A 10,009-nucleotide genomic window follows, 5' to 3' on the forward strand; every position below is an offset into this window, starting at 1 on the left:
GCCCTATTTTTCATTCTTTATTTTGAAACCAAGTCTCACTGAGTTGCAGAGGGCCTCACTAAGTACCTGAGGCTGTCCTTGAACCTCCGGTCTCAGCCTCCCGAATGCTGGCGCCACCACGCCAGGCTTGAGCCAGTGTTTTTAAAGAAGTGGAGTGAGGAGCCAGGTGAGGTGGTGCACACTTGTAATCCCAGCATTCCAGAGGCTGAAATGAGAGGATCCAGTTTCGCAGACAGGCTCAACTACTTAGTGAGGCCCTTTGCAACTCAGTGAGACCCTGTTTCAAAAAAATAAAGAATAAAAAATATAGGGCTGGGAGCCGGGTGAGGTGGCGCGCGTATGTAATCCCATCATTTGGGAGGCTGAGACAGGAGGATCACTGTTTGCAACCAGCCTCAGCTACTTAGGCCCTTTGCAATTCAGTGAGACCCTGTTTCAAAATAAAGAGTAAAAAACAGGGCAGGGGGTGTAGCTTGGAGGTCAAAAGCCCCTGGGTTTCATCCCCAGACCCTAAAAAAAAAAAGAAGAAGAAGAAGCCAGGCATGGTGGTACCCGCTTTAATCCACAGGCTTGTAATCCTTGCGCTTGGGAGGCTGAGACGGGAGGATCGCACAGGTTCAAAGCCAGCCTCTGCTACTTAGTGAGGCTCTCAGCAACTTAGTGAGACCCTGTTTCCAAATAAAGTATAAAATAGGTCTGGGATATAGCCTGAAGGTAGAAAAGCCCCTGAGTTCCACTCCCAGTACCGCAAAAAAAAAAAAAAAAAAATAGGGCTGGGGTTGTAGCTTGGAGGTAGAATGCCCCTAGGTTCCATCCCCAGTACCTCAAAAAAAAAAAAAAAAAAAAGAAGAAAAAGTGGGGTAAGAGAGTGTAGAGTTTTCGCTTTTTTAATTTAGTCAACTTTATGGCAATCTTCCCCTTAATAAGAGAAGTCACAGTTATGGAATTGTACAATATAATGTCCTAATGCAGTTTTTTTTTTTTTTAAGTGTTCTCAGCAACTTAATGAGACCCTCTGCAAGTTAGGGAGACCATATTTCAAAATGAAAAATAAAATAGGTCTGAAAGTATAGCTGAGAGAAAAAGACCCTGGGTTTAATCTTCAGTACCAAAAAAGTATAGCATTGTTGAGTTTAATTTTCATTATCATTTTTAAAGGGGTAAATTTACTCTATGTGTGGGGGGGGGGGGCGAGGTCCTGGGGATAGAACCCAGAGGCATTTTACCTCTGACCTAAACCCAGCCCTAGCCGGGCGTGGTGGTGCACGCTTGTAATCCCTGCGCTTGGGAGGCTGAGACAGGAGGATCACACAGGTTCGAAGCCAGCCTCAGCTACTTAGTGAGGCTCTCAGCAACTTAGTGAGACCTGTTTCCAAATAAAATATAAAATAGGTCTGGGAGTATAGCCCAGAGGTAGAAAGCCTCTGGGTTCCACCCCCAGTACCACAAAAAAAAATAAAAATAAAAATAAAAAATAAACCCAGCCCTATTTATTTATTTATTTATTTAGCAGTACTGGGGATAGAACCCAGGGGCATTCTACCACCAAGCTACACCCTGAGCCCTATTTTTTTATTCTTTATTTTGAAACAGTCTTACTGAATTGTGGAGGGCCTCACCAAGTAGCTGAGGCTGTCCTCGAACCCCAATCTCCTGTCTAAGCCTCCCAAATGCTGGAATTACAAGCATATGCCATCACACCTGGCCCTGTTTTATTTTCTATTTTGAAACAGTGTCTCACTAAAGTAGCAGAGGGCCTCATTAATTTGCTGAGGCTGGCCTCAAAGCTGTGATTCTCCTGTCTCTGTCGCCTAAGTACTGGGATTAGAAGCATGTCCTGCCACACTTGACTGGAAATTTACTTTAAAATTAATACTTTTTGGCAAGGCATTGTGGTGCATGCCTGTAATTCCACTACGAGGAAGACTGAGACAAGAGAGTCACAGGTTCAGGGCCAGTCTTAGCAACCTGAGACTGCGTCACAATAAAAAGGGCTAAGCCAGGCCTGCTGGCGCATGCTTGTGACCCCTCCCAGCATTTGGGAGGCTGAGACAGGAGGGTCATGGTTCAAGGACAGCCTCAGCTACTTAGTGTGAGGCCCTTTGCAACTCAGACCCTGTTTTAAAATAAAGAATAAAAAATAGTGCTGGTGGTATCGCTCAAAGGTAGAATGCCCCTGGGTTCCATCCCCAGTACCTCAAAAAAAAAAAAAAAGGGCTGAGGATGGAGTTTGGAGGTAGAATGGCTTTGAGTTCAATCTCTTAAAAAAGTAATGAACCAGGATGATAGCTTAATAGTAGAATGCTTGCTTAGTAGGAGGCCTTGGGCTTAAATCCCTGGCACATACAAACACAAAAGTGGACGTTAATAGTCTTTAAAACTCTGACTTCTTTTTTATGCTCTTTGGATAGGAAAACTTAAGTTTTTGGTTGGTCTGGAGGCATTTTCAAATATCTCTAGAGAGTGAGAGGAGAGGTAAAATTCTGCTGAAAACCACTAGTATTTCTAGTTTCTAGTGAAAAAAAAACTAGTATTTCTAGTATTGTATTCTGTGAATATACCTCATTCCTTTCTTCTCTTGATGGGAAATTGAGTTATTTCTAGCTTGGGGCTGTTAAAACTAGTGTCAGTAGGAACACTTGGAAGCTTGTCTTTTGGTAAACATATTTTTGCATTTCCATTGAATAGTTACCTAAGATGGATTCTAAGGGCCATTGGGAATCCTCTGTTCAGCTATAGTAGATACTGCCAGTTTTCTAAAGTGATTGTATGTGTAATTGTTTAACCAGGCACAATTTATTTAGCACCCACTGTATTCAAACTACCATGCCAGCTGCTGGGGTGCTAGTGAACAAAACAAAGCAATGGCCCTTGTTAAGTTTTTGTTCTGTTGGAAGAGAGACAAACAAGCAGTGTGCATCAGTGTTGTTTCCAGGAATTTTTAAAATTATAATTGAAAACAGCATAGTTAAAAACAGTGTAGCTAAAAAGGAAACCTAGGGTTTAGATATGTGTTTCAGTCATAGTATTTGAAGTGATTTACACCACCATATAGTCGTATTCTCTTAAAGCTAAACTGTTTAGTGTCTTTGTGTTTAACTATTCAGGCTGTTGAAAATCCTACAGCTACAGAGATCCAAGATGTGTGCTCAGCAATTGGACTTAACGTATTTGTTGAGGTATGGTGAGATTCTTCCTTCGCTATTTTCTGGATCCATCTCATTGATATAGTGACTTTCCTAAACTCTGTTTTTGTTTTATTTGTGTTAGAAAAATAAAATGTACTCCAGAGAATGGAATCGTGATGTTCAGTACAGAGGCAGAGTCCGAGTCCAGCTCAAACAGGAAGATGGCAGCCTCTGTCTTGTACAGTTCCCATCACGTAAGCTTTTTTTAATGAATAAATATGGTTCAGAGATAGGTTATTCCTCTATAACACAAAAAAGGTTCTAAAGCTAGTCTTTCTAAAGGTATAAATTAATTTGCAATCTACAAATTAGAGAAAATATTGGTGCTCATGGAAAGAGATAATTTCTTTTATGTTATAATCCACTGAGAGAGCCAGGCATGGTGATGCATTCCTGTAATCCCACCAGTACTTCAGAGGCTAAGACAGATGGATCACAGGTTTGCGGCTAGCCTCAGCAATTTTTTTTAATAAATTTTTATTGGTGCATTGTAATCAAACATCACAATGGAATACAAGACTTGTGTTGATATCCAAGTACACATCATCCAATTAGCCTTTATCCAATCCCCATCCCATTCCCTCCCCCTCTCAATCCCATGCTTGATTTAGTGTTAAACATTGATATATTTGTTTACGTACATCTTATGTTTTAATGAGATTCCATCTTCCCCCTTCCCATCCCCTCTGATTGGTCACCTTAATTGCTCCTCTGTAGGGCCCTTTCTTCCTCTAGATTACCTCGTATTACCCATTTCTTCCTAGTTTTTGCATATTAGGGAGAGCATCTGATTTTTTTTTTCTTTGATATTTCTCTGTGTATGCCGCATTGCAAGTTCTAATCCCACTCGCAAAGGCCCTGGCACCAGCCTGGCTACCTGGCAGACTCTGTTCCTGGCCTCACTGGCTCCAGCACCAGCCTTGCCTCATGGCAGGCTCTGATCCCAGCCTCAGACCCCTGCACCGGCCTTGCCTTTAGGCAGGTTCCTATCCCGACCTCGCTGGCTCCATCTATGGCCTCACCAAATGGCAGGCCCCGACCCCAGCCTCACTGGCCCTGACCCCGGCCTCACCCCTCAGCTGGCTCCAATCCCGACCTCAGAGGCCCCAGCACCGGCCTTACCTCACGGCAGGCTCTGATCCCGGCCTCACTGGACCCGGCACCGGCCGCACCCATTGGCAGGCTCCGATCCTGGCCTCGAAGACCCAGCAACAGCCTTGCCTCACAGCAGGCTCCGATCCAAGCCTCACTGGCCCCAGCACTGGCCTCACCCCTCGGCAGGTTCCAATTCCGGCCTCGGAGGCCCCAGCACCGGCTTTGCCTCACGGCAGGCTCTGATCCTAGCCTCGCTGGCCCCGGCACCAGCCTTACCCGTTGGCAGGCTCCTATCCCAATCTCGGAGGCCCCAGCACTGGCCTTGCCTGGCAGTAGGCTCCGATCCCGGCCTCAATGGCCCCGACATCGGCCTCACGCCTCAGCAGGTTCCTATCCTGGCCTCGCTGGCCCTGGCACCGGCTTCACCCCTTGGCAGTCTCCGATCCCAGTCTCACTGGCTCCAGCACCGGCCTAGCCTCACGGCAGGCTCCAAATCCGTCCTCAGAGGCCCCAGCACCAGCCTTGCTTCCTGGCAGGCCCTGATCCCGGCCTCGTTAACCCCAGCACCAGTCTTACCCCTCAGCAGGCTCCAATCCCATCCTCGGAGGTCCCAGCACTGGCCTTGCCTCATGGCAGGCCCCAATCCCAGCCTCGCTGGCCCCAACCCCAGCCCCACCCCTCAGCAGGCTCTGATCCCGGCCTCAGAGGCCGCAGCACCAGCCTTGCCTCATGGCAGGCTCCGGTCCCAGCTTCGCTGGCCCCGGCACTGGCTTACCCCTTGGCAGGCTCCGATCCCGGCTTCGGAGGCCCCAGCACTGGTCCTGCCTCACATCGCTGGCCCCAGCACCAGCCTCACCCCTCGGCAGACTCCAATCCTGGCCTCACTGGCCCTGGCACCGGCCTCACCCCTAGGCAGGCTCTGATCCCGGCCTTGGAGGCCCCAGCACCAGCCTAGCCTCACAGCAGGCTCCGCTCCCTGCCTCGCTGGCCCTGGCACTGGCCTTACCCTTCAGCAAGCTCCAATCCCGGCCTCAGAGGCCTAGCCTCAGCAATTTAATGAGGCCCTCTACAACTTAAGGAGACCCTGTTCATTTGTTTTTTTGTTTTGTTTGGGGGCTGTTTGTTTGTTTGTACTGGGGATTAAACCCAGAGGCATTCTACCTCCAACCTACACCCCCAACCCAATTTTATTTCTTACTTGGAAACAGGGTATCACTAGATTGCTAAGAGCCTAAGTTGCCAAGGGAAGCTTTGAACCTGCAGTCCTCCTGTCTCTGCTTCACATGTACCATCATCCCTGGCTCAGGCCCAGTTTGTGTTTTATGTATTTATTTATTTATTTTGTGGGTATGGGGATGGAACCCAGAGGCATTTGACCTCGGAGCTACGCCCCTGCCCAAATTTTTTTAATTCTTCTTTTTTTTTTTTTTTTTTTTTTTTTTTTTTCAGGTCTGGGGATGGAACCCAGGGACATTTGACCTCCAAGCTACACCCCCTGCCATATTTTTTTATTCTTTATTTTGAAACTGGGTCTCACTGAGTTGCAGAGGGCCTTACTTAAGTAGCTGAGGCTATCCGCAAAATGCAATCTTCTGGTCTCAGCCTCCCAAATGCTGGGATTACAAGCGTGCACCACAATACCCGGCTTTCAGACCCTATTTTTATTTATTTATTTATTTTTAGTTTTTTGGTGGTATTGGAGTTCCTGGAAACCCTTCTACCTCCGGGCTACACTCCCAGACGTATTTTATATTTTATTTGGAAACAGGGTCTCTTAACCCAGCACAGCTGGCTTTGAACCTGCACGATCCTCCTGTCTCTGCCTCCCAAGCGTGGGGATTACAAACGTGCACCACCACGTCCGGCTTCAGACCCTGTTTTTAAAAAAGAAAATTGGGCTGGAGGTGTAGCTTAGAGGTAGAATGCCTCTGGGTTCAGTCCCAGTATTATACACACACACACACAGAACAACAACCATCTTTGAGAATGTGATGAAAATCTATCATTTCTCAGAATATTTTTTTGAATATTTATAAACCTTTGGAAGGCCATCATTGCTACCAGATTAAGAGTATAAAATTAGCCGGGCGTGGTGGCGCACACTTGTAATCCCAGCATTCGGGAGGCTAAGACTGGAGGATCGCAGTTCACGGACAGCCTCAGCTACTTAGTGAAGCCCTCTGCAATTTACTGAGACCCTGTTTCAAACTAAAGAATAAAAAATAAGGCAGGGGGTATAGCTAGGAGGTCAAATGCCTCTGGGTTCCATCCCCAAACCCACCAAAAAAAAAGAGTGTATAAAATAATTTGGGCATGGTGGTGCACGCTTATAATCCCAGCATTTGGGAGGCTGAGACCAGAGGATCGCAGTTCGCGGACAGCCTCAGTTACTTAGTGAGGCCCTCTGTAACTCAGTGAGACCCTGTTCAAAATAAAGAAAAAATTGAGCAGGGGGTATAGCTCGAAGGTCATATACCTCCTGGATTCCATCCCAAGACCTGCAAAAAAAAAGTATAAAATTACTGCTGGGCATGGTGGTACACATGATATTTGGGAGGCTGAGACAAGAGGATTGCAGATTTGAGGACAGCCTTAGAAACTTAGTGAGATCTTGTTTCAAATTTTTTTTTCCCCCATACTGGGGGTGGAACCCAGGGGCATTCTACCTTCGAGCTATATCCTCAGGCCTATTTTTTTATTCTTTACTTTGAAACAGGGTCTCACTAAGTTGCAGAGGGCCTCACTAGGTAGCTATGGCTGTTGTCTGTGAACTGCAGTCCTCTGGTCTCAGCCTCCCAAATGCTGGGATTACAAGTGTGTGCCACCACGCCTGGCCCCACAGATAACTTTTTTTTTTTTTTTTTTTTTTTTTTGGTACTAGGGTTGGACTCCAGGGGCTTTTCTACCTCCGGGCTATACTCCCAGACCTATTTTATGTTTTATTTGGAAACAGGGTCTCTAAGTTGCTGAGAGCCTAAGTAGCTGAGGCTGGCTTCAAATCTGTGCAATCCTCCTGTCTCAGCCTCCCAAGTGCAGGGATTACAGGCATGTCTACCACACCTGGCCACAGAGAACTTTTGATTTGAAAAATAGAGGTAAAAATTGTGGCTAAAAAGATGTCATTTCCTGTTTCCAATAAGAAAGTAAAACAGTAAAAGAAAGTAAATCTGAGGAGCATGGCATGTTGGAGTGGGAGAGTGGCCAGTTGGGGGAGGGGAGCCTAGATCATCTGGGGCATGAATAATGGTTTGCTATAAGGCTGAGATGAGAGACACTGTTTCAATAGCTGAAGGTACAGTGATACTTGTTCTGACTCTCTTTCCAGTTTGTTGTATTTAGATGTATTCACCATTTGTCTTCCAGCCAACTACTAGGACCAAAACCAGAAATTTTATTTTAGACTTAGTGCTTTGTGTTTTAATTTTGTTCACTTTAACATTTTCAGCATCGTTCTGTCACTTAGTTCATATTCTGCAGCAGAAGCACACAGTTGAGCAAGTCACTATCTTTGCAATCATTCGGTTTCTTAAAAATTACTTCCCTGGTTCACAGACATCCTCAGCTACTACTTAGTGAGGCCCTGTTTCAAAATAAAGAATTAAAAATGGGCTAGACTGGGCGTGGTGGTGCACGCTTCTAATCCCAGCATTCGGGAGGCTGAGAAGGGAGGATGGCGGTTCGCAGACAGCCTTGGCTACTACTTAGGCCCCTCGCAACTCGGACCCTGTTTCAAAGAATATAAAGACTAAAAAATAGGACCAGGGTATAGCTGAGAGGTGGAATGCCTCTGGGTTCCATCCCCATTGTCAAAGGAAAAAAAATTCCTATTTTCCTGATGTGAGTTTTTTAAACTTTGTGATATTCAAGTTAATGACCTTTTATGTCTAATTAGACTGTACAATAAATATTGCCTGTCTTCTGGTTCCTAGGTAAATCAGTGATGTTGTATGCAGCAGAAATGATTCCTAAACTAAAAACAAGGACACAGAAGACAGGAGGTGGTGACCCAAGTCTTCAGCAAGGAGAGGGAAGTAAAAAAGGGAAAGGGAAGAAGAAGAAGTGACCAGCTTCGAGCGCCAAGTCAGGGGTCCCGCTGTTGAGAGCGCAGGTGTCTTGTTTGGATCATTTAACTCAGCTATGAACATTTGTGTTGCCATCTTCATCATCAGAGCTGACAGTGAAATAAATGTGCATCAGAAGTTTGCGTCTATTTTTTTTTTTTTTTTTTTTTTTTTTTTGTGAGTCTGGGGATGGAACCCAGGGGCATTTGACCTCTGAGCTACACCCCTTGCCCTAGTTTTTTATTCTTTATTTTGAAACAGCGTCTCACTAAGTTGCAGAGGGCCTCACTAAGTAGCTGAGGCTGTCCGCGAACTACGATCCTCCGGTCTCAGCTTCCCGAATGCTGGGATTACAAGTGTGTGCCACCACGCCCGGCCTTGCATCAAGCTTTTATGCAGTATAACAGAAAGATTTTTGTGTTTTAATGAACAGGTATTGTGAACAAATGAATGAATATTTTTAAATGGACAGTGGTGGACTGTTCCATAAGTTACTTGAAATCCTCTTATCTGTTTGTCTTCTATGTAAACATATATTTCAAATAAATGCATTTAATAAAACTTGGAAGTACACATTTTGTTCACCTTTTAATGTAATGAAATAAAATTTTAAACTGACTTGTAGTTTTTGCTTATGAAATAATTGATGCCCATAGAAGAGGTTATTAACAAGAATAGAATGGGTAGTATAAATTTGGACAGTGACTTCAGTCTAGATTTTTAAATTTTTATTTATTTATTTATTTATTTAATTTATTTTGTGAGTCTGGGGATGGAAACCCAGAGGCATTCGACTGCTGATCTATACCCTCTGCCCTATTTTTATTTTTATTTTTTGGTGGTACTCGGGTGGAACCCGGGGGCTTTTCTACCTCTGGGCTATACTCTCAGGCCTATTCTTTATTTGGAAACAAGGTCTCATTAAGTTGCTGAGAGCCTCACTAAGTAGCTGAGGCTGGCTTCAAACCTATATGATCCTCTTGTCTCAGCCTCCCAAGCGCTGGGATTACAAGTGCGGGCTACCACACCTGGCTGATCTAGATTTTTTTTTATTATTCTTTTTTTTTAATTTATTTTTATTGGTGCATTATAATCATACATCACATTGGAATATAAGACTTTAGAGGATATACAAGCACACATCATCCAATTAGCCCTCATGCAGTCCCCATCCCATTCCCTTCCCCTCCCTCGATCACATGTTTGTTTGGTGATTAACTTTGATACATATGTTTATGTACCTCCTGCTTTTTAAAGAGGCTCCATCCTCCCCTATTTCATACCCTCTGATTGGTCACCTTAATTGCTTCACTATAGGACCCTTTCTATAGCTCGACCACTTCCTGTTGCCCCTTTCCTCCTAGTCATTGCTGATTAGGGGAAGCATCTGGTTTTAATTTTCTGCGATATTTCTCTGTGCATGCCGTGTTGCAAATACCAATCCCACTCTTGATGGCCCCAGTTGTGGCCTGGCTACCCGGTGGACTGATCCAGACCTCGCTGGCTCAAGCAGCGGCCTTGCCTCATGGGAGGCCCCGGTTCTGACCTCACCGGCCCCGACACCGGCCTAACCCCTCAGCTGGTTCCAATCCCGGCCTCAGAGGCCCCAGCTCCGGCCTTCCTCACAGCAGACTCCGATGTTAGCCGATGGCCCCAGCATCGGCC

At 45.4% G+C, this 10,009-nt stretch overlaps 1 protein-coding gene across 2 annotated transcripts in view; it reads left to right on the top strand.

The window, feature by feature from the left end:
- The window catches only part of SRP19 (signal recognition particle 19), a gene marked incomplete at both ends in the record, with an annotated part of 9,374 nt that extends 1,028 nt beyond the window's left edge, over positions 1 to 8,346 (top strand). The window contains 3 exons of one of the 2 annotated variants that reach the window (XM_080705981.1): positions 3,108 to 3,179; positions 3,271 to 3,382; positions 8,213 to 8,346. In XM_080705981.1, the coding sequence (XP_080562107.1) occupies positions 3,108 to 3,179; positions 3,271 to 3,382; positions 8,213 to 8,346 (318 nt within the window). The remainder of the gene's footprint in view (positions 1 to 3,107; positions 3,180 to 3,270; positions 3,383 to 8,212) is intronic. The other variant, XM_080705982.1, reaches the window with a different exon arrangement.
- Between the last annotated feature and the right edge of the window lie 1,663 nt (positions 8,347 to 10,009).

This window comes from Muscardinus avellanarius, assembly GCF_963383645.1.
Source record: "Muscardinus avellanarius genome assembly, chromosome: 1".
Taxonomy (NCBI): domain Eukaryota; kingdom Metazoa; phylum Chordata; class Mammalia; order Rodentia; family Gliridae; genus Muscardinus; species Muscardinus avellanarius.